General features: G+C 38.8%; 2 protein-coding genes across 3 annotated transcripts in view; both read right to left on the bottom strand.

Moving 5' to 3' along the window:
• pi4kaa (phosphatidylinositol 4-kinase, catalytic, alpha a) overlaps positions 1-8,741 on the bottom strand; it is a 46,587-nt gene extending 37,846 nt beyond the window's left edge. For both annotated transcript variants that reach the window (XM_088355657.1, XM_088355658.1), the window contains exons 1-6: positions 8,564-8,741; positions 5,191-5,307; positions 5,026-5,119; positions 4,813-4,901; positions 2,017-2,089; positions 1,666-1,943 (exon numbers count right to left, since the gene is read on the bottom strand). In XM_088355657.1, coding sequence (XP_088211783.1) covers positions 1,666-1,943; positions 2,017-2,089; positions 4,813-4,901; positions 5,026-5,119; positions 5,191-5,307; positions 8,564-8,662 — 750 coding nt within the window. In that variant the 5' untranslated portion in view covers positions 8,663-8,741. The remainder of the gene's footprint in view (positions 1-1,665; positions 1,944-2,016; positions 2,090-4,812; positions 4,902-5,025; positions 5,120-5,190; positions 5,308-8,563) is intronic.
• Positions 8,742-10,028: 1,287 nt separating this feature from the next.
• slc25a1b (slc25a1 solute carrier family 25 member 1b) lies at positions 10,029-20,992 on the bottom strand. Its single transcript, XM_088319698.1, has 9 exons — positions 20,321-20,992; positions 15,065-15,172; positions 14,891-14,990; positions 14,631-14,769; positions 14,480-14,564; positions 14,312-14,416; positions 11,516-11,631; positions 11,376-11,449; positions 10,029-11,260 (listed from the first exon to the last, which is right to left on the bottom strand). Exons 1-9 carry the CDS (start codon positions 20,436-20,438, stop codon positions 11,146-11,148), a joined length of 960 nt encoding a protein of 319 aa, XP_088175824.1. The 5' UTR covers positions 20,439-20,992; the 3' UTR covers positions 10,029-11,145.
• Between the last annotated feature and the right edge of the window lie 3,806 nt (positions 20,993-24,798).

The raw sequence follows: 24,798 nt of genomic DNA, 5'->3' as shown, positions 1-24,798 counted from the left end.
GAATATGGGGCCTGAGTTGCAAGCTAGCATACTAGCACCCTGAACTCCTGAACATAATGCTCTGTTCAACTGCCACTGTGAACATGCACATATTTATTATATCATTAATATATTCATTTTCAATGTTTTCATCCTTTAGCACATTCTTACGTTTTGAATTTGTTTTACTTACACTGAAAGAAGAAGCCCTCTTATTTCATTATATTTGTACAATGACAATAAAGGCTATTCATTCATTCATTGCTATTCAATTCCTTAGCCAAATGTGATCAAACTACATTAAACTGTCTATTACTTATTTAATTAACTAATGAAAACGATCAAATACAATTACTTTATTTTAATAGAGAACATTATTTCAAATTTATATTAAAAAATAAAAAACAAAAAGCTATGTGTTTGGCCTGTTTACATCCAGAAAATAGGCAAAAATGTATGATTATGTAAGAATATCTGCAGCCGAAGGGCATAACCATCTACCACCCAAACCATTTTCAAACTTTAAACCGGTGAATATTACATTAACTCAATGACGGCTAAATACGTCAGAGATATATTTGACTGTCACTGTTTAATTGTATTCTGCTTGTTTGTGCTTTTAATATAAGACAAATGCAAAGCAGAATGCATAAGATTCCAGTTCCTTCCTTATTTTGACTATTATTTACCTCACTGTTGTTTGTTATTTTGACTATTATGAACTGTTCACATCATTAACACTATCGGCCAATAAAGTTGTTCTTTGATTTTCACATCCTTTGAGGCGGATTATCTTTTTGTAATCTAGGAGATTATGAGAAACAAGCTCAGTGGAGGGCTTTTAGAACAGATTTGGAAATTGGCACTTAGTCCTTTCCTATTTTCCTTATAAATTCAAACCTCGTTGATGTCTTTTCTCCTTATTTTGAGTGTAGAATTTCTAAACCAAAGGGTATCTGAACAATTCATCTATTTTAATTTATAGTTGATGATCAACTTTATCATATTCAGCTGGGTGCCAAATAATCTATAAATTGATAATAAACATTTTTAACTCTTTTTTTTAAATAATTTTGGCATTTCCTGACTAGAGGTAAAATCTTAAGCCCAAGCCCGACCCAAATTGAAGCAGACTTGTTTTATTTTTCTTCGTTTAATGCATGGTCTACTGAGTCAGAGTGCCGAGAAACAAAGCAACAATTTCAAGAATTTACAACAATTCACCCAAAAGTCAAGCACTTTTCACCCGTTAAATACACATTAAAATTCAAGCATTTTAGGGATTTCAGGCAGCCGTACAATCCATGTCTAAAGGAAGTACTGATTCTGTGGTTAATGGCCCAATTTTCAACCCATCAAAATGAGGGACAGCCCTTATTTTTTTCTGTCTACTCTTCAAAAATCTGTCAATGATGGAAAATTGCTGGTAATGTAACCACGGAAGACCCAGAGATACAAAAAATGTAACTGTTTATACAGTCTTGTTTTACTTGTTACAGGGCTTGAATTTGTTATCATAAATCACATATCCTCCCCCCTAGTCCTCACAAACAAAATCTGAAATTTTGGGTTTGCTTCGAGCTCGGTCAAGCAAATCAAGTAAATTGGTCAGACTTCGGCAGGGCCTGGCTTGGATCTGGTCAGGCTAACTTTTTTCCCAGCTTCTTATGCTAATTTAGGTTATACCTGTTGAGACACTGAGGATACAGAAGAGCTCTTGCACTTCAGTGTATCACTCTGACACACAGTGAGGAAAGAGCTGGGCAGGATAGAGCGGAAGTCATTGAAGGAGCGGCGCCGTGCCGCATCATTATCTTCCACTGACGTTAGGGGTGGCGATGCAGGCCGTGGAAACAGCTTGGACAAAAGCGGCTCGTCCGTGTTGCTGTAGCGGCCAAACGCTCGTGCTACGCCCAGCAAGGAGGGCACCGTGTAGCGACACATGTATTCCGTATAGTTCGGACCTGATAACAAAACAGTGCGTCAGGAAGACTTAGGTCGGCCGCGGAATAAGGAATAAAGAAACGCAGGACATACCTTTATCGTGAGACTGGGCGCTCGTGCACAGCTCTTGCAGGGCTTGCATGACATCCATGATGGTCTCCAGCACCTTACATCACAATTGTGTCATTGCAGCACATGAAACGCAGACTAGTGTGTCCTTTGCGACAGTTTAGTTCAAAAGGATGAATCTTTTGAGAGCCACACACTGATTGGAAGTGAATGTGAACAACAAATAAGCTACCAGCGTGAGATGGGACGATATAATACTAAACATGAGGCCTGCCATACAAAGAAATACCATACTTTTTGCACTATAAGGTGCACCCCCCAAAAAAATTGTATTTTGTGATTTTTTATTCATACATAAGGCGCACCAAACTATAAGGCGCATGCAATTGAGACAGCAGTAAGAGCAACTGTGTGTATTCCTGGGCTCTATATACACTTATGTTGCATATTAATTCAATGATACAACAACTGATCAGTCGATGAATGTCCCTAATCAAAATCTCAAAATATTGTATGCAATGGGAATCAAACTCAAGTAGTGGCAGTTAGTGCTGACACTTAAACTCTGGACCACCAGTGGTATGGATGATGTACGGAAAGACATTAGAGCTTATCCCATTATGACACTATTTTTAATAATGGTGCCAGAAACAAAAATTTGAATAGTGCATTCTGCTTGGCCCCTTCTTTTCAGCATTTACATGCTTCCATTAGGTGATATTATTCGCAAGTACAATATCAGTTTCCACTGCTACGCAGACGACACTCAACTCTATCTTCCGTTGGAGGAATCTGCCACACTAAACTGTGGAAATTTGGAGGCCTGCCTCATTGAGATAAAAGAGTGGATGTCACTCAATTTCTTGCGTCTTAATGTTAGTCATTGGTCCATCTAAATGCCGTGACTTATTCTCAAAAACTGCTGTGAACATTGACAAATGTCACATCACACAGAGTGACTCAGTTAAAAATTTAGGTGTCATATTTGACCCTGATCTATCCTTTGAAACGCATGTAAAGAAAATTACTAGAACCGCTTTCTTCCATCTTCGTAACATTGCTAAAATTCGTTCTATACTGTCTCAGTTGGATGCGGAAATTATAATTCATGCGTTTGTTACCTCCCGTCTCGATTACAGTAATGCATTACTCTCTGGTCTCCCGAAGTCTAGAATCAAGTCTCTTTAGCTGGTACAAAGTGCCGCAGCGAGGCTTTTAACTAGGACAAAAAAGTCCGATCACATCACACCGATTTTGGCTAACCTGCATTGGCTCCCAGTTAGCCTTAGATGTGATTTCAAGGTTCTTTTAGTATTATACAAAATCATACATGGACTTGCTCCCTCTTATCTTTCAGATCTGATTTCCCCCTTTGTCCCGGTCCGAAGCCTACGTTCTGAGAGTGCCGGTCTGAAGCCTTCGTTCTGAGAGTGCGGGTCTTCTGGTGATCCCAAGAGCAAAGAAGTGTTCTGCTGGTTCGAGAGCGTTCTCCATCCGGGCACCGGTGCTGTGGAATGCTCTTCCCCCTGAAATCTGATCAGCAACCTCGGTGGAAATGTTTAAATCTAAGCTTAAAACTCACTTCTACTCTATAGCATATGAATAACCTACTCTTTTTGTCGGCTCCAGAGCAGGGGAATGTATAATATTCTGAAAATAGTCTGTGTAATATAGTGTAATGATCTGTGAAGCCCTTTGAGACTCTTCGTGATTTAGGGCTATACAAATAAAAATGACTTGACTTGAAATGACTTGATTAAACAGTCTTTAAACTTCTTCGCCTGTGTGTCAAAAAACGGTCAAAATATATACGTATGTAAAAGAGTGTGTTTACATAGTATTTTGTTGAAAGACTTCCTGTTTTCTATATTCTCTAAGATTTGTAGGTGAAGAAGTGAAGAGACTGCTTAAACGATCCGAATGCATTATGCAAATCAGTGAGTAAAAAATAGTGTGATATTGAGATAACCTCTAATGTATTGTCATATTTTAACTGACTACTAGTGGTATAGTGGTCAAGTGTCGGCGCTGTGACTCTCACTTATAAGGTTTGATCGACTTCATCAACCATTGCTCGACTGCGATAATATACATTACAATTTCTTGTGTGAAACCTTGTGTACGCATTTCAATCTTATCCACCATATTTTTCTAAGTTATAAGGCACATTTTAAAATTTCTCAGCAAATTGGGGATTTTGGGCGCTCCTCATAGTCTGCAGAATACAGTTATTGTAACAGTTATATTATTAATACATATAAATATGGCACACAAATGTGAAGATACTAGACTAGAGCTTCAACAAACCCTTTATTCATTTGATTAATGTTGCCATTATTATGTCAAATATCAGTTAATTCGTATTTCTTGAAAATCCTATAATTATATTCCCTGCATCTGATGATTCCTTATCCAAAAGAAATACAAACAATTAATAGTTTAGTTTTAAATCTTCAATTTCAGACAGAACTAATAGATTGATTCAGGATCTCTAATATGTCAAATCTGACAATCTCGATTTTTGCAGATCTCATATATCTAAATAACGTGTGCTAACTTGCTTGATCGTAAAACAATAAAAGCATCTGTACTCCAATATTTACATTGTTTGTAATGAAGATCCTATGACTTATTTCAGCCAAAGAACACAAATGGGTGACCCCGGACAAATTATACGGATGTTAAAAAGCTCGAATTATTGTATAAAGGGATTTGCTCATCACCTATCTCCTACAATCAAGAAAACGGAGGCTGATTTATTAGGTATGGCTGATCACTCCTAGAATACAACAAAAATAATATATAAAAATTGGGGCTCACCTGTCCGCGGAGTGTTTCATCTCGCTGGGCAACGTCTGACAGCAGCGTCACGAGACAAAAGCTGAAATTCTCAGCAACGGGAAGAATCCCTATAAGATAGGGAGTCAATTTTGCAGAAACATATTTACTTCATGCCATTGTGAAACAAGGCCATATTTAAGCATAATGTGAAAAAGTGAAACCAGTAAAAAAAGAAAAAAAATCACATTTTACCTCGTCCTTTGCGTTCTGAGCTCTCCTCTATCCACTGAACCCTGGGAAGTCCTTTGAGCAGCCCCAAGATGTAGGGCACGATGGAGTCTTTGTGCTGCGGCGATAGGGCGGCTTTAGGGTGATTCGCATTGGGACAGCTGCAGCTCCCGAAGGCGGCAGACTCACCTGCAAGTCCGACTCCACCAGGAAGATGCCAAGCGCCAGCACGGCATCGCGTCTCCTCTCATCCAGCTGGAACACTCCCCTCAAATCCACGGGACACATGCATTGCAACTTCTGCACCTGTGATATTTTATGACAGTTTAAACGCTGCGATGCATCAGATTTTTTTTTATTTTTTTTCGTTATTACGATTAAGGCTCCAACCAATGTATCAGACTTTTAAAATGGCATTTAGGACAATTGTTTTAGGATGGAGCGATTTTACACACTGCAATGTTAAATAATATCCATTACAATGTAACTGGTTAAAAAATACACGTTAGATTATTCTACCTTTGTTTAGATGTAAAGTTCAGTCAAATAAAAAAAGTAAACAAACCAAATTCCCTAAAGAAAATTTATATCATGATAGACGATTTAGGGACCACTAGCCTGGGTCTTCAAATTTTTGAGTTAGAGGAGACCTTGTTGTTTGTTACAACTGCAAAAAAAACATGATTTTAGTATTAATCGAAACTGTTGATTTGGTCATTAGATAAGATAGATAGATAGATATAGATAGATACTTTATTCATCCCATTAATGCAGATAAAATCAGTTTAAACAGAAGAAACATTGGTTGGAATCAAATTTTTCAGAAAATTGGCAGCATTGAGAATCTTCACTCGACAAAGAACAGCATTGTAATGAAAACCTTGAAAATTTGTTAGTTGCAATAACACCTATAAAACAGAACGCTTTGTTTTTAGATTCTAAATCAGTTATCAATTTGTGGGGAAAGAAACAACCAATATTGGTTAGACTAATTATTATTATTATTATTATTATTAGACTTACATTGGTCAGTTATATTAAAGTTTGGATGTTTAATGTCACATTTTGTCAGACTGATCATAATAATAATAATAATAATAATAATTTCCTTGTATTGTCATTCTGTGTAACAATGTACACAGAACGAAATGTCGATTGCACCTGACCCGTTGTAGCGAGCCGATGCAGCCGCAGCCAACAGAGGGCGCCGCCGACCACTTTACTGATACTGCTTGTACAAAAAATTACTGATGTTTTTTTCTTTATAAAAGGAAACATCTTTGAATTAAAGCAAATTATTTTTACTGGTAATTAATTAATTGACAAATGAGCAAGAGGTAAAGCGCTTGTCTTGGGATAAAGAGGTCACAGGTTCGATTCCCGGCTCCTCTGTGTTATATGTTGAAGTGTCCTTGGGCAAGACACTGAATCCCTAATGCCCCCGATGAGCAGGTACTTGCCTTGCAAGGCTAACGCTGCTATCGGTTAGTGTGTGTAAAAAAGGGAAAGTGTAAATCACATTGTAAAGGGCTTTGAGACGTCACCATTTACTTCAAAAGCCCTATATAAATGCAGACCACTTACATTAACTTATTGTTATTTACCTACTTTATCGCAGTGCTGCCATTATCATCTTAAAAAGATGGTATTGACACTGATATCGATACCTGGTGTGGGTACTCACCCATACGTATTAAAAGTAAATACATTTCACAAAATTATGAGGTTTTTTTTCAACCCCAGAAACCTATTTTCAAAAACCTATAGGCATTGTCTTTAAAGGGTCATCATGGGTAACCAACATGGTACCAACAGACACCAGTTAGCCCTCTAAGAAGCCTGCCAACCCGTTCTGAAATGAACTAACACTGTTCATTGCTATTTACTAGGATATTTGATAACTTGATCACTCTTCCAAAATTATTTCTAAATTACCCTATAATACAGGGGTAGGGAACCTATGGCTCGGGAGCCATATATGGCTCTTTTCATGAGTATATCTCATTAGCTGCACCGCTCATTCTCAGTAGGGTCGCGGGGGTGCTGGAGCCCATCCCAGCAATCATCGGGCAGTGGGCAGGGGACACCCTGAACTGGTTGCCAGCCTATCGCAGGGCACATAGGGACAGACAACTCGCTCGCCTATTCACACCTAGGGACAATTTGGACCGGCCAATCCACCTGAAATGCATGTCTTTGGAATGTGGGAGGAAACCGGAGTGCCCGGAGGAAACGCACGCAAGCACGGGGAGAACATACAAACTCCGCACAGGAAGTCCGGTAGCTGGATTTGAACCCACACTGTGCCGCACACGCGCTAACCACTGCTCCACCGTGCTGCCTCATGAGTACATATGGCTCCGAAATAAAATGTAACTATTGCACATCTCTCTGTGGCGTTCCAAAGTCAGGTGATTTCATCCCAAATTTGGTCCATATAAAGCCGATGCAACTTAATTCAGAAGTTCGATAAGAAACCATTTATACTGATAAATATAAACGCTGCCAAACGACTTTGATTGGGTGAGCAGTACAAGTGGGCGGATCCCTGCAAACAAGGCACTTCCTTCTCTCTCTCTCGCTCTGTGCGGTCTACACCGAAAGTGAATATGACGATATGCTTATTGTTTGCAGTGATTTGTGACATTTTTACAAAAGAACTTTGCATGCACATTGTTTTGAAACCGTTATTAAGGACAAATTTCATGGAAAAAAATTGCCTCAACACTCTAAATTTAAGGTGGAACACAAATTGTAAATGGCATATTTACATTGATTTGGGACACAGGATTTGGCATTATTATCACTTCATACATTTGATTAAATCATCAAATGACACACAGTGAAATAAAATGTGCTGAAGAATTAGCTTTTGTCTAGAGAGCGTGTTTGGCAGTTTTTTCAATTTTGTCTGAAAATATATGATGTGGCTCTCTCAATTTATTTTTAGAAAATTTTTTGATTTTATGGCCCTGTGGGTCAAAAAGGTGCCTGACCCCTGCTATAATACATAGTGTATATGTAAATAAGTCAGTGGCTATATACAATACAGATGTTCAAGTGGTTGACTGAGCCTATTTTAGTTTCGAAACATTAAAACCTGGTAATAACATAGTTGGATGGGATGGGCGCCACCAGGCTGTACTTGCCCAAGGCACACCACAGGAAAAGGTCGAAGGGATCCAACCATCAAGCCAACCAATAACAAAGTAAAAGCATAGTTATAACATGCTGTGTTATATTATTAATGCACAGCTAAGTTTGCGCTAACACTCCACAAGAAAGTAGTTCTTGACGACCCCTGGTTTAAATGATGACTCTGATCATGTCAATCAAATATTTTTTGAATTTGTACACACCAATTGACTGGTCGCTAGCGAAAGGATTATGCTGTCATTAGTCGACTTTATCTTACTACTGAAGTGACAAGCAATCACTCGTAGCCTTAGCGGGCTACAATATAACGAAATAAGAGAATATTCACATTTCTCACAAAACACCCAAAATTCAAATAAGTTGATGCTGGCCGCTTAGATAGCATCAAGCTAGCCGGAGCGCTAACCTTGTCGAGCGGCGCCTGCCGGTGAGCCGCCAGCGAGCGAGCGAGCGACAAGACCGTGTTGAAGTAGAAGCCCCGGTTGCTCTCTCCGCGGAGAGCCATTTTACTCCTGAAATTTAAAACCGCAGCGGCACGAACGGAAAAAGAAGCAGAGGCGGCATATTTGTTTTTCTTCCTCAAACAAAATTCAACACAACGAAATGGTACCTACGGAGAGCGAAAAGGTCCAAAAAGCGAAGGGCAAGGTCACGGACAAATTCACGTACAGTATACACGGAAGAAAGGTTCCAGTCAGAGTCCCTATGTTTTTATTGTTATTTTTGTTAGCACCCACAGTACAACTAAGAAAGAGAAAATTTAAGACAAAAGAATCAACACAAAAAGGATTTTTTCTGACAGTGGTTCTCTAACGGTGCTTCATAACTGTCAACCTCCACACCCGTACAAACTGTCGTTTTTTCCTGTACAAAATAATCTTACACCATATTTTTTTGAATGATGCATGATGGGAAACCCCCAGGCAGCAGATGCATGCTCACAGTAGCATTAGACCGCTCGCTTTGTTTGCAACGAAAAAAAAACGATACAGAGATAGAGGCTTCCGTGGCAAACTCGTTTGACTTGATTGATTTGCCGTTTCGTGATAGTCGATGTTTACCTTATGGTACCAATGATTGACAAATTTGCGTTTTTCCGTACAGATTTTCTTGTACGTCGTACACGTCTTAAAATGCATAATAAACGTACTTTGTACGACGGAAAAGTACAGGTTGACAGGTATGGTGCTTCCCGGACTCTTGTGGGTCTGAAAAATGATTTCAAACCATTGGTGATAGGTAAAAATAACAATCGTGATAGTCATTAGTTTTCCATTGGTGATAACAATAAAATGTGTTGATGTGTGTTTTGTAGTTTCATACCTGTCAACGTATACAATTTCGCCATATTTATAATAATTTCAAGATGAGTACCCCATTAAAAACTTTTTGAATGGGAAATTCTTTTTTAAATAGAAATTACTTGGTTAGTTCGATTTTTGTCCTGCCCATTTGAGCTTCAATCCGGATCGTCTCAGTCACTATTTGCAGACAACACCATTGTAGATTGCGGATATTGTCGCAGGTTTCTATCGAATGTTATCATATGATAAGCCACACCAAATTGGCTGGAAGTGGCAAAAATGAAAAAAAATGCTACAACATGCTAGAAAAACATGCTTACACCATTTATTATTGTTTTTATTCTACGTAGTCTGTCCAGCTGGTGCCACAATGTTTGTAAGGTTTATAATTGCTTAATAAGGGGATATACAATCATTAATATGAGGAGAAATTGGCTGAAGTTGACAGGCATGCTGTTTTTTTAAAAAGGGCATTCTATAGGTTAATGCCATATTTGAGAACACATTATCCAAAATACAGCATTTCTACAAGAATATTTTTGTGATCATAAAACAAAGGATTACGACTTTCCTTGCAAAAAAGAAGAGGGTTACTTTATTTCCATAAAACCACAACTTTCCTGACATCAAAAGCTTACATGTTTCTTGACTTTTGATTTCTTATGGCAAATAGGAGGACACATCACAGTGAGTAATATTCGATTGGCAAAAAGATCATATTAGAGTTTTTTGGTGGGGATAGAAAAAATCCATGGACCCGATAAGTATAAGAACCCTCCAAGTAATGGAAAATGGGAGCAATCACAAGTCATGTATGTAAAGGCCATGGTGGCACTGACATCAAGTAAACATTACTAGCATAGAAAACTGTAAACACACCAACAACCTCTGATATGGCACGTTATTGTCAATCATGGGAAAAAATATATAAATATTAAGGCCTGACCAATTTGGACCCAGGAAAATGAAACAATGATCAATTAATTGTGCAGATGATGGATATAGGATATAGGTAATGCATGAAGACAGACAATACAAAAATACTTTTTATGTGTTCAATTTTAGAGTTAACTCCAATTGGTTGCCATCAAATATTAAAAAAAGAACAAGAAATTTTACTAGGTAGTAGCTAATGACAGGTGAGATGCGTTTCAGGTACTTTCACAACATGGTAACTTTCATTTTCATCAAATCATTACAATTTAAGCAAAAAAACAATTGGTCCTTTTGACAATTTGAAGGCCAACAACCACTCGATAATAATCTCCGTTTGATTGGTCGGACCCCAATTAGTTACATAAAATGAATCTGATATAAATTCCTAAAGGCACTCAACTGTGTGGAATGGCATTAAAGGCACTATAAACACTATTCATTCCTTTTGAAAATAATTAGATAACATCGACTAGAATTATATAGCTTTTAAATACTTGATAAATGGCCCCTAAGAGGCGCTTCAGGGCTAGATAAAATCTCCTCACCATCTCATATCTAAAGAAAATATTTCCTTGCATACGTGAAAGAGCATTAAAATATTCAAGTTTTTTTTTTTTGGTCATTAAATAAAATCACTAAGCTTATCATCACTTTCGTGTGCCTCCGTTAGTAATTCAGAGGTAGACATGATTAAAACAAAGAACTGCCAGAAAACCGGTTTAGGATGGTCCACAAGTCCTGGTTCGCGTCAGTCTGTCTTCCAAACGATGTTGAGAACCTTCACCACCTCCTCGTAGATGACGAAGACGATGGCTACATCCAAACACACCCGACCCAGACGAGGTACGGTTCCTTTGTAGAACCTGGCCAAGTGCAGTAAGAATTAAACATTTAAACTATGGTTTGGAAAAATCAATGCTGTAATACACATGAGCTACTAGCAGTTAGCTGCTTCAGCAGCACAATGGTTGCACTTACGCCTTTGGACCCTCGTGCTTCATGATCTTGACAGCGCAGTCCATGGTGCCTTTGTACTTGTGCGCTTCCAGACCCTGTAGAACCGCACACAAAACCCGTTTTGAAGAAGTGCCAAGGCTGCACCAAAATGATGCACCCACCTGCATTCGAGTTTTGATCACATCTAGAGGCGTATTTCCGAACACACTGCATGCTCCGGCAACCGCCCCGAACATGCCGGTTATCAATGGGTTGATGGATTTGTTTGGGTTATCGCCTAAACCGCATGACAAAGAAAAAAAAATCCCAATTACATGTACCTTGAGATTTGAGATACAATCAATAAATACATACATTTCGAATAAATCAACAAATTTTCTATGAATTGTTTTGATACCCTTCAGTGATGATCTGTTTTACAAGATATGGACCGAAACAAACATGTTTAGTTTATCCAACTAGTTACACAGTTTAACTGATTATTAAACTACTAATATCCAGCAGCTCTACCTAAGAAATTTTGAGATATGACCAGACCATTCCTTGCAGTTATTGCAGGCACAATTCTTTGTAAAAGTGGATTTTCTTGCTACATCACACATCTTCTCATGGAAAAATTAGGAGCAGCGTGTAACATTTGACCAGTCAATGTTGTAGTATTGTGTAGTAATTGTCGTTACTGATTGGCACGAAGGGCTACCAGTTGTATATGCATTTTTAAAATGACAACTAATGTTATTATTATGTCATTACTATAGTATTACCAGTAACTATTAAAACTTGAGTTAAATAAGTAAACCACTAAAATATCATGCAAGTTTGAAGTCAAATTTCCAGGAAAATCCCTGTGACCACATTGAAGACCCTGGTGCAGTGCAACCAAAACAAGTGCTATTAAGCACAAGGGATAATACAAACCACAGAAACTCAAAGTGACCAAAACACCAGTTTTAATCTAAGTTTTTTTTTAGGAGGTAATCTTGGCAGCAAGATGACTGACAATCATATCAACTCCCTATAGTTGAGTCTCATGTTATGTCAAATACAAATTTGTTGACATGCGAGAATTAAAAAAAAAAAACACACAATTATATAATAATGCACGCATTTTGCTTATAATCCAAATTAAAAGGACTTTAAAAAAAAAAAAAAAATCAATTTTTTTTTACCACTAAGAGGCGATAAAGCAGCAGTCAGGGATGCTGCTGGAAATGTGAGTTTCCCTTCGGGGATGAATAAAGTATCTATCTATCTATCTAAATAATACACAGGGTCATTTTAATACCAACACATTTTGAAAAAAGGCTTATGCAACTAGCATGTATTAGTGTTGCAGTGCAGAACAATTAGAAAGATAATATGTATGATTTTAGTTTTTGGGAGGAGAGGAATGAAAACCTTTACAAAGTCATTATGAACCCTAATTAGACCCGCCCCTCCCCCACTTACAAAAGGAAACCGTTTCGAGTTTATGAACTCAAATGTATTAAAGTAAAGTAAACTGTATTTTACACACATTAATGATGAGTTAAGGTGGATTATAAGATTTGGATGACCCTTTTAATAGGTGAAACTTGAAATAGTGAGGCATCACTAGTCTTGCGGGCAGATATTTCTCATCCTCTGCGAAGAACGTTACTACAGCATACATAAAGAAGCTTTCCGGAATGTGGATTTATTTTACTTGCTGCCGCCATCTTCAAGCTTGTTTCAACACTTTTTTATATATAAAAAAATAAAAAAGTATTTTCCCATCTTTGTTGGGGTTTAGGTTGGCGTTTTTACTCTAATGCAGCAGGCCTTTTCTTACTTTCACCATTTTCATGCTACACTAACAAATGAAAGAAAACGTGGGGCCAAGCATGACATCACTCTCAAGCATTCCCCTCACCCTTACCCCTCCTACCTAATGTGTTCCGACCTGAACAGCTTTGCTAAAACAAGATAAAAGCAGATAGGCCAAGTGGGAAATAAAGGATATGGGCTCTTTGAACTCAGTTGGGCATTGATAACAGATACTTAGTATTTAACTTCCGACTTTTCTTAGGACACATTGAAGCACCCCTTTTCTAAAAGTGTATCTCTGTGAATTAGTGAAAAATGTGTAAAAACCAATAACATGCTTTCCACATACAGTATTTTTAAGAAAACATCATGAAGTGACATTTTGCATGTTAAAATGTCTTTTTTTCAGATTCTTCTGATTTTCCGTGTGGCGGTATGGTGCATTTTATACGGATGACGAATTCTGATGTGATGTTTTAATGCATTTTTGTGGGTGTTCTTGTACGTGAAATTGGTTGTGGAGTTCAGAGTTTAAATTGAGTCTTTATCGTTTTTAAAAAGCGACAGTGTGTGTTTTTTGACCGCTAAATGTCGCTGAATTGTGTAATGCAACCAAAAACGAGTGCTAAAAAGGAACAAGGAAGATAAAAAGAAACTATGGAGAATTGACCAAACCGCACCATTTTTCTACCAATGTATTTACCCAGTCTTTTGGAAGGTTTTGAGGTAAGCCATAGCAGCAAGATGGTTGACAATCATGTCAGCTCCCTCTACGTGAGGCTTTTTTCAGGTAAAATAAATGCAAATTTCTCGACCTACAAGTATTCAAAATCATGCACTTAAGGTATATATGTGAATTAATGTATTTTTGATTATAATTCAAAGCAATAAGTTATTTCAATGAATGGAGTTTTGTTGCCACTTGTTGGCGCTAAAAAATTCAAGCTGCACTTTTAAAGGTAAAGGTTAGGGTTTGGTATTCATTTGCGATCTTTTAGGACATGATCAGTTTTTATTTTAAAACATTACATCAATGGGTGTCCTCAAGAGCATCCAAGTACATGGGTGAGTGAGTGTAACTACTCATATTTTTTTACCTTCCTAGTGCCATTTTCAGGATTTTTACCACCTTGATGGTGACTCAACATGTGGCTCCAGGGTGTGTGGTTTACCTTTATACCAGTTCCTGAGTGAAGTCATGATGTAAAAGCGGATGGCCTGGTTGGAGCCTTGTTTGAGCACGGTGGCCGTCAAACCTTGGTATGTTCCTCGAAGCCCTGAAAGCGTTCACCATCTTTTTAGGTGCTCTCGACTAAAGAGCGACTTTGTCAGCCTCTCACCTTGAGTTCTAATGATCTCGCGAACGCCATGAAAGAATCCCTTGTACTTGGGCTGGGCGGACGTCTGGTCGTGAATGAATTTGACCTGAATTTAAAAAGAAACCTCAAATACGAGCGCTGCAAACACGAGTGGCAGTGGTAGATGTTTGACCTTGACGGTCTCCATTGGACACACGACCACAATGGCCTCGGCCACGCCGGCGCCCAGGCCGCACAAGAAGCCGCGCTTGCTGTCCAGCTTGCCGCTTTCATCACGCATCTTGTTGCTCAGGAACTCAAAGACTCCGAATCTGCAGCGGATAACAATTCCTTCAACATTGCTCACTCATATTCAATTCCATTTGTAGCACTTTGCACATGTTTCAGTTTGGTATAGGATTGTAATTTAAACTATGTGACTAGTATCAGTACCTGACGGCCGCTTTGGGGATAGACCCGTAGAGCAGTGAGCTGAGGCCGCGGTAAAGCCCCCTGATGCCGTGGCCGTTGACAGTCTGCTTGACACAATCCCCTTTGGGGGAAACGGAAAGGGAGACAAGTCAACGTCTCTTCGGGCCAAGTTAGGCAAATGGCGGGTATGCTGACCGATGCCCCGATACTTGGGTGGGTTGGCCTTCTCGTCCAGCTGCAGTTGAGTTTTGACGTACTCAGTGGGGAAGGTGATGCAGATCTCGATACCCCCTGCGATGCCGCCTGCAAAGCAAAGTTGTAAAGAAGACAGTGACGGTTTACAGAGAGCTTAAAAAAAAAAAATCACGTTTTACATGTCTGAAATATTGAAGTGATTTTTAGCCCTTTCACAAGTCGGTTCACATTTATTTGTATACCACTTAATCCAAAAAGTCAAAATGCATGCACTGTGAAACATTCAGGTTCCTCCTACATCACTCATAAACTATTGAATCTAAGTGTGTATTAAGTCTAGACTTCCACCGAGGTTGCAGATCTCGTTTTAGAGGGCAGAGCATTCCACATCACTGGGGCCCTATTGGAGAATGCTCTTGGGCCTGCAGATTTCTTCTTGGCCCTTGGAATCACTAGTAGACCGAATTTTCCAAGTGAAGCCTCCAAACAGGAACTTACAGGCATTAATACAATCATATATTATGTTTGTCTTAACCGAAAGGTTTTCTCTTATAAAGTATTATTCCTTTTGGATTAAACGATTCTCACTTGGAGAAGAAAAACCAAGCCTCTCCGACAAGCAAAGCAGCTACTGGGATTCTTCTGTGGATTGTGACCCGTTCAAAGACCAGACACGCGGTTGTATATTTCAAATTGAACACACTTTAAGGCGAGTTTGGCTGAGAAAACAAAACTCACAGTGAAGAGTCTCCAAAATAAGATTGAGTATGAATGCTCACTGACAGACTGAGAGAAAAACATATTGCTTTTTATGAAGAGTCCACATTTTAAAATACTTGAAAACTTGATTCAGCAGATCTTGTCTCCTTTAAAGGGACACTGTGTAATATTTGACCACTATATGTCAATGTATAATGTAGTAACACTGAAAAAGAAAGCTGCAAAGCACAAGGAAGAATACAAACTTCAGAAACTCAATCCGACTAATCAACAGCAACTTTCTTCCCATTTTTTTTTTTTTGCAAAACCTTTCACAAGGTTTTCTGGGGTACCCGTAGCAGCAAGATGGCAGCTCCCTCCAGGTGAGCCTCATGTTTTGTAAAATGAATACAAATTTCTCTACCTACAAGTATTTAAAAACAGCACATTTATATGACAGGTTATATTTTTGCTTAATATATAAATCATTATGGGTTTTTGATAAACAAAGCCTATTTTAATCTAGAAGTCAATAAATAATATACAATGCCCCTTTCAAAGATCGAGGATCCGATATAATGAATGGATGTGGGGAATATATTTTACCAAATTCTGGGATCTCCACCAGCCTCAAATAAATATGAGTGAAAAAGAGAGAAAGCGAGAGAGAAAGAGAAAAGGGAAAAATGTGAAAGGGAAAGAGAGAAATAGCGAGTGAAAGTGAAAGAAACTGAGAGAAAGACAGAAAAGGGTGAAAGAGAAAGACAGAGACAGAGCGAGAGTGACAGAGTGAGAGGGAAAGAAAGAGAGCAAGGCAAAAAGACAGACAATATTTTCACCAGTTAATACATTTTAAAATGACAGAGAACGACAGAAAAAAAGACACAAAAAGACGAAAAAACAGTAAGAAAATGTCCTGTAAATATCTTTAAGAAAGTGACAATGTGCAGTCTTTTTTGTGACAGGTTCAGGCCACCACAGTAAAATGAAAAGTGTTTTACCAATTGCAAAAAGCTGCAGGACTTGAAATGTGAAACAAACGGGCTTGGTCATACAGCCTGAGGTTTCCTGAACTATGCTTGACATTTGTATCGCTTCGCTCCACCTTAACATGCTGCTGTGCCGATTGACGTCCGGCGAACTCGCCTGCAGCCGATTGGCTCAGCAGGTGGCCTGAAGACACGCCCCCTGTCACCATTCCACCTGGGTGTGGAGCCTATCTAGTTGACGGCATCAGCACACACACACTTTAGGACATGTCGGCAGTTTCATGCAAAACATGATCTCAAACCAGACTTCTACTATATTTTCTTTTACAAGGAACATTTTCTCACCACAATTTTTATAAAACCTAAGTCAGTTTTCCTGTGAGGGCCACTTAACTTTTACCTTCTCTGATGAGGGGCCGGGGTCAGTTTGTAACAGCACCAATTAAATAATTAGTGACCCGCTAAAACTGTTTTAAAATAGACACATACAAAAAGAAATTCCAAACATTAATCAAAGGTGTACTTAAACATCTATCAATTTTTAACTGTGTAGTTGATAAAGATTAACATACTGTTCTAAGAAAAATATGAAAATGTAACATTTTAAACCATTTACTATACCTTCCATCAGCCCTTCTATGGCAGACACTTGTACACTATTTTCATGTTTCAGATCGTTTCATTCTTTGACTTGACTGTTTTTCACTTTTCCTTCCTTTTATTACGAACTTTTTGGGACCGATTATTATAGGTATAAAAAGGAAATAAAACCAACATAATCACAGTAAAATGAGATGTGCTCCCTCTCAAATGCACTGAATGACTGAACAGGTAGAGGGGCATTATCGCCATCTACTGTTAATGAGTGTGAACAACCTTTTTTTTTATTCTTTAAGCATTATTTTGCTAAGGCAAAGGCCCGCGACCTACTTAAAAAAATTTTTTGAATAAAAATAGTCTGCAACACACTTTTGGGTCCTGATCCACCAACTGGGAAACACTGATATAGAGACTTGTGAGAATACATTGGTTTTATCTCATTATTCTATTCTATTTGTAGCATTATAAGTGACAATTCATAGTCACTGTCACAATGTGAAATGCCCAACGAGATGAACATCCGTCTTTGGTACTGTGACTTAAGGTGGTGAGATTATGAGATAGAACCCAATGCATTTTCACATTTCATCAATATCACTGGTAGTCAAGTGGCAGGAATCCAGCACACTTACCGCTCCAATCCGGGATCGAATCCTGTTACAACCAAAAACACACTCAAACATCGAGTTATTTTTTTCAGGTAAATCTAGTATCAAAATACTCCCCGGTATTGTTCAGGGGGCTGGACCAATAGCAGAAGCGGGACAGATACAGCCCACGGGCCGTAGTTTGGGGACCACTGACCTAACCATATCTAAAAGGATAACAAGACATGGGCAGTTTGTGGGTTGAAATAGCCGTTCAAGCAATATTTGGAAGACAAGCTTGTTTTGAGCCCACAGCGCCTCCTTAATGTCGCCTGCTACGCTAGCAGGCTATTGTTTTGCATAGTCATTGCTGCACGTTTAGACAGTGAAGGCCTCTCGGTACGCGGTGCAAAGGTCATAGAGTCAAAATCCACGAGAAGGAAAAAGGAACTTTTGGACTTTCTGTTTGTGCATCCAAAAAAATAGATTTGAATAAAAATCAAAAATACATGAAAAATCATTAAAACGTGCATTTCCCAAAATACTCATTAGGTCAAGAAATTTGCATCACATAACTTAAGAAAGCTTATATGATCTTCTGGCATTTTGCTGCTGAAGGTACCCCCAAAACCACAAAACCTTGTTAAAGGCTTGGTAGAAAAATAAGTGTGGTTTAGATACTTAGTTTTCATAGTCTGTATTCTTTCTTGTGCTTTTTAGCACTCGTTTTTGGTTTGCACGACACAATATAGCAACTTCTAGCGTTCAAATAAAACACATTTTACTGTGTCAAACAGGTGGCCCACAGGGCGAAACAGGCCCGCTAAGGGATTGAATACGGCCCGCGAGACAACGCTCAGAGAAGCGCAAGAGAAAAATAAGCTTCAGGTTGAAATATATCATTGATGTTGCCAAAGCCAGGTGACTCTCACAAATGCTGTATTTCTTTCTCTCTCTCTCTCTCTCTCTCTCTCTCTCTGTCTGTCCCTCTTTTTCTTTCTTTGTTCCTCTTTTTCTCTTTTTCTCAGTGTCTTTTTACCTTATTTTGCTCTCTGTTTTTTCCCTTTTCTCTCTTTTCTCTTCCTCTCACTTTTGCTTTCCCCTTCTTTCTATTTATTTTTGGATTTTGTTCTTTCTCTCTCATTCTTTCCCCCTCTCTCACTATTTCTTTTTTTATCTCTTGTTTCTCACACACTCTCTCTCTGTCTCCCTTTATTTGTCCCACCCTCTCTACTTTCCTCTCCCTTGCTTTCTCTTATTTATTTCTTTTTTTCTTTCTCTCTAATCTACTAGTCCGGCCCCCAAGAGAATGTTTGTTCTATTGTGTGGTCCCTGAGTTAAAATGACTTTGACACCCCTGCTCTAATGGAGCTGAACAGGTCTTGAAACTTTTTGATTCGCTGCCACCACCTCCCGGCTTATGTCATTAATAACAGCCTCAGTCAGCTCATTCATGATGCACGTGCAAGTATGTGCATTTGATGTACGCGCTTAAATATTTTTTTTTTTATCTTTAATGCAGCTTCAGTCAGCTCGTTCATGATGAGCGTGCAAGTATGTGCATTTGTTAGACGCACTTAAACTCTGAATGTTTTCATCTTTTTGAGGGTTTGGGTTGGCGTTTAAAGCAGACCCTTTCTTATTTTCACCATTTCCATGCTACACCAACAAATACAAAAGGAACAAATCCTGCAGAGACGAGCATGACGTAACTCTCCAGCACTTCCCCTATTCCTCCAACCTAATGTGTTCGCCCTGAACAGCTCCACTACGACTAAGATAAAAGCAATTAGGCAATGTGGAAAATAAAGCAAACAGGCTCTTTGAACTCAGTAGACATTGTTAGCACATACTGAATAGAGATAATATTTAACTTTCAACTTTTTAATGACACCTCAAACGATGCAGCAACCTTTCGGAAGCATTAATTAGTTTTTCTCATTTTATTGATTTGCTATCGAACAGCAACAAATTTCAATATACATGTGGCTTAGGCAATAACATTCCCAGCGAAAATCACATCAAATTAAAATAAAAATGTAAAAAAAAATGTTAGTGTAACTGTTTTCTGAAGTTTTGCCATCTTTGGTCTTTGGTTAAAAAAAGGCAAGTCTTCTACAGGGAATTTGCTTCCCAGGGACAATATTTCCGGAAATGTTTCTAAAATGGAAGGGACTTTTCAATCATGAATTTCGATTGGGGAATTTGATAGATTTTGTTGTGTTATTTTCTGGGGAATGAAATGACATGACAATCTCAATCAGGGAATGCAATTCAACAAAAGTGGTGTCTGATGCAAGTCTTGTTTTGTTAGTTCTGGAACGTATTTTGGGAACTTCTAACCAGCAACGAGTGAAATGCGTGCAACGCCGAATTCTTACCTGCCAGAATGGCCTTGCCAGGGTGGGTCATCTTGGCTTTCCCAGCAGGAGCCGCGGCGGCGGCCAGGCTGCGAGTCGCACCCCGAAAAGGGTCGACGAAACTCGGCTTTCCGGACATGAGTACGCACGCTGTGTTCCCCCGGCCTCACTGGTAATCAGTACGGCGCTGCTGGATGAAACCTCATGCAGCCCCGCTGCAGCTTTGTGCACCGGGCGCGGTCCAAAGTGCAACGTGCGCCCCTGATCATTGGACTTAGGACTGCACTGGAGCTCCTCTCTCTTCGGGCTTTTGTTGATGACTTTTGACAAGCAAAAGTTTTCCTCCACTGCGCTTCCTTGCGTGTAAACGTCGAGTCAGACTTTCCCTTCTAGGAGGGGCAGGACCGCGCTCACTGATTGCACACCCCCACCCCAACTTCTTTTGAAAATATGCCAAACGTTTAAGGGGGCCTTGCACAGGGACGGGAACGCAACGTAAACCCGTACATTTAGCACGCTTCAAGTGAAACGCTCCTATGAAGTATCAATAAAGCGTTTTTTATCCTGCACCGAAGCTAAATAACTTAGCCACCACGACACCTAAAGCTACACGGAATACACTAACAAGTTAAAGCGAATGATTTACTTTCTGAATTAAAACGAGTTAACAATTCAAGAGGGTGGGATTTCGCTCTCGTCACTACGAGTTGTTTATTTCTACCCCTGTTGATGTATTTCCCAAAACGTTTGTTTCCGTTTGGATTTTGGGGGGGACATTTCGCTCTTGTGTTTTGTAACTTGCTCTTTGTTGCCCCCATCTAATCCCCCTTGCCCATTTCACACTTGTACAGTCATAACGAAAAATGCCAAAACGTACTGCACAGGACTACAGTGGTGGGAAAACTACGACCCGTGTGAGAGATGTGGACCGTCAGGCTTTTCGGTCTAAAATAGTCAAAGATAGTATAAAGATGAATGAAAAATCACTTTAAAAGTTTTTGGGTGCCTACATTGTCCCTACTGTCCCTTTGTGTGTATATAAAATAAATACTACAAAATTACTAGGAAACAAAGTATCAAATGTAGTCCTATAACTGAGACCTTATATATTTCTCTAAAACTAATTTATGAAAAAAGAGTTTGCAATTGTAAATAGAACACAGTATTGATCCCAGACAATAGTATCAATCAGATCTAAGTTCTAGCTCAGTATAGATAATATCGATAGCTGGATCATTCCAGCCACCCTTATTTTTCAGTACTTTTTATAGTATTTAGTACTTATTCTTACTTTTCAGTACTTTTCGATACATTTTAACACTTTTACAACTTTTTGATAAGTTTGAAGTTACTGAGTTTTTCCTTGCCCTCATGTAGGTTTAAGATCAGGGGATGGTGTTATAATAGTATTAGTATTTAGTTTGCTAAAGTCTGTGGTCTGTGCAGCCCTTTGAGACTCCTTGTGATTAAGGACTATACAAATAAACACGACTTGACTTGACTTGACTTTAGTACATTTTATCTTTCTCACATTTCTTTTTTAAGATATTTATAGTACGTTTCAGATATTTCTTGTACTATGAAACAGGGATGGGGCAACAGCGCGGCGCAGTGGTTGCGCGTGTGCAGCACAGTTCTGAGGTCATGAGATCTAAACTCCTGTGAGGAGTTTTCATGTTCTCCTCTGGGCACACGGTTTCCTCCCACATTCCAAAAACATGCTTGTTAAGTCAATTGGCCGGTCCAAATTGTCCCTAGGTGCGAATGAGTGAGTGAATTGTCTGATACTGTGTGTCCTGCGACTGGACGGCAACCGTTTCAGGGTGTCCCCTGCCCACAGCCCGAGGACAGCTATCATGGGCTCCAGCACCCCCGTGATCCTACTGAGGATAAGCGGTGCAGATAATGGATGGATGTAAAAAGGTATGATTTTAGGGTCAGAGCTTGGGGCGTGCAGAATGTCTTATCTCTCCTCTTTTCCACCAACAACCACATCCAAACAGCTATCAGTCATTAAAGATATTAATTAAGTCATTTAAATAAGTAACAAATAGAAAAATAATAAATGTGCAAGGTATCAAATGGACTGAACAGTGGACCAGTGGAGTATTTCCGACGCTGCGTTGTTCACATTTTTGTTTTGTTTTACTTATTTATTTTTTATCTAGCGTTTTTAGCGTATTATGTCCTTTATTAAAGAAAATTTCATTTTAAAATGTTATAATATTTGGGTGTTTGGGTTTAATTTGGGGGTCCTTGAGCATCTTCAAAAACCATCTGGTTACGCCCGTAGTGTGTAATATTTAGTGCCTCCTAGCGGTACAAAAAAACTTGCTTTAGTAAGAAAAAAACATTGATTTGAATACTAGGCAAAATACTGATGTTAATTTTTATTTAAAAAAAATCATAGATTGAGAAATATGTATTTCTTTTGCATTGTGGAATCCATACCTAAGGCTGCCACCATGTTTGTTTGGTGTCTTGCTGCTTGCCCTGACCCTGGTTTTTCGGTCACATTAGACACACATTAGTGGTCAAATATTACACACTTGGGCTTCAAGTACTTTTTCATAATTTTCAGTGCATTTGCACATTTAGTAGTACAAATGTAATATCACCCAGTGTGAATCGGTCAAAAAATGTAGGCGTACCATTCAACCCTAATCTGTCCTTCCAGTTACACATTAAGAATATTACTAGAACCGCTTTTTTTCCTCTTCGCAACGTTGCACAATTTCGCCCTGAGCTGTCCCAGTCTCATGCGGAGTCTATAATTCATGCATTTGTTACCTCCTGTCTCTTCTACTGTAATATACTACTCTCCGGTCTCCTGAAGTCTAGCATCAAGAGCCTGCAGCTGATACAAAAAAATGCAGTGAGGCTTTTAACCAAGACAAGGAAGCTTAATCACTTTAACCCGATTTTGGCTGACCTGCCCTGGCTCCATGTCAGTTTTATATGTAATTTTATGGTTCTGTTGGTATTATACAAAATTATGCATGGACTTGCCCCCTCATGTCTTTCAGATTTAATTTCCCACTATTATTCTGCTCTGAGCATTTGCGCAGAAAATCTTGACTTTTAGTGATCCCAAGAGCCAAGAAGGAATCCGCACGTTCGAGAGTGTTCCACATTCGGGCCCTAGTGCTGCGGAATTCTCTGCTACCTCAGTGGAACTTTTTCAAATTAGGCTAAAACATACTTGTATTTTATACCTCATGAGAGACCTACTGTATATTTCATGTTGATGATGTCTGTGTATTGTTTGTTGATGCCCTTACAACATCCATTACAGCCTGGTCATCCTAGTGGAAGGGGATTACATCATGTGCGCCCCTTCTCAAGGTTTCTTAATGACCTCATGCTGAGGTTTTTTTAGTTTTTCCTTGCCCTCATGTAGGTAGTAGATCAGGGGATGTTGTAATAATAGTATGTACAGCTCTTGTAATTAAGGGCTATACAAATAAAAATAAAATAGAATAGAATAGAATATACCTTTATTATAATTGTTACAAAATGAGTTGAACATATTGGACACCGAAATTGGACGTGGCACTCCAGTTACACATATAAACTGTATCAGATAAAAGATTTAAAAAAAAGATAAAAATAATTTGAATATATATGAACAAAAATATTTACACAAGAAAGTATGGGCATGTAAAAGCAGAAGATATTTACATTGGGTGTTTACTTTCAGGGGATCGTAGTAGTGCGATATGCAATAGTGCAAATAGGCAACATTTTGCAAAGCAAGCATAGGCATGATAAAATTTTACATCTGTATGAGGTTGTGTGTTTGAATTGGTATTCCTTTCTAAAGAGCGTTTGTGGTGTTTCATTTTTTTGTGCAGTGTGTATTTAGGGTGGTAATGGCTCTGGGGAAGAAATTGTCTCTGGGTCTGTTTGTTTTTGTTTTGTGAGACATGCAGCGTCTGCCGGAGGGCAGCAGGCCAAAGAGGTGGTGGCCGGGGTGAGAGGAGTCCTTGATGATGTTTTCTGCTCTGCTGAGATAGCGAGAGTAGGCAATGTTCTCCAAACTGGGCAGAAAGCAACCAACGATTCTCTGGGTTGTATTGATGACCTTCTGAAGTGCTTTTCTGTCTGCTGGCGTGCACCCAGCATACCACCCCGTGACTTGACTTTTCAATGTGAAACATTTCCTTTTTTTAGTACTTTTCAGTCCTTTTTTTTTTTATATACTTTTTACTGCATTTCAGTACTTTTTCATTATATTTAGTTGTGGTAAGTTTTCTGCCCCTCATAGGTGAGCCTCCATTCATAATAAATTTTTTTTTTTTTTTTTTTTGAACAAATTTATTGACACTAAAAACAGAAAACAATCATGACAATCTCAACAGAAATTAAGCACATTCACAATATTATATTCCAATATTACGTTTTTAACAGCAAACACAAAGTGAGGTTTGAACAAACCTTCTCGAAAATCAAACATATTCACAATTTCATTATATAACATCTTTGTTAGTGTCAATAGA

Source organism: Urocampus carinirostris, chromosome 16, assembly GCF_059441175.1.
Source record: "Urocampus carinirostris isolate Australia breed hairy pipefish chromosome 16, RoL_Ucar_1.0, whole genome shotgun sequence".
Lineage (NCBI taxonomy): Eukaryota > Metazoa > Chordata > Actinopteri > Syngnathiformes > Syngnathidae > Urocampus > Urocampus carinirostris.
This window is presented reverse-complemented; position numbering and strand designations above follow the sequence as displayed.

Bases quoted from the DNA above. Each gene is read 5' to 3' on its own strand.
- slc25a1b (XM_088319698.1), bottom strand. From the start codon at position 20,438: ATGTCCGGAAAGCCGAGTTTCGTCGACCCTTTTCGGGGTGCGACTCGC. The intron at 15,173-20,320 runs GTAAGAATTCGG...TTTGCTTTGCAG, and splicing joins TGGCAAGGCCATTCTGGCAG to GCGGCATCGCAGGGGGTATC. The intron at 11,261-11,375 runs GTAAGTGCAACC...GCACTTGGCCAG, and splicing joins AAGCACGAGGGTCCAAAGGC to GTTCTACAAAGGAACCGTAC.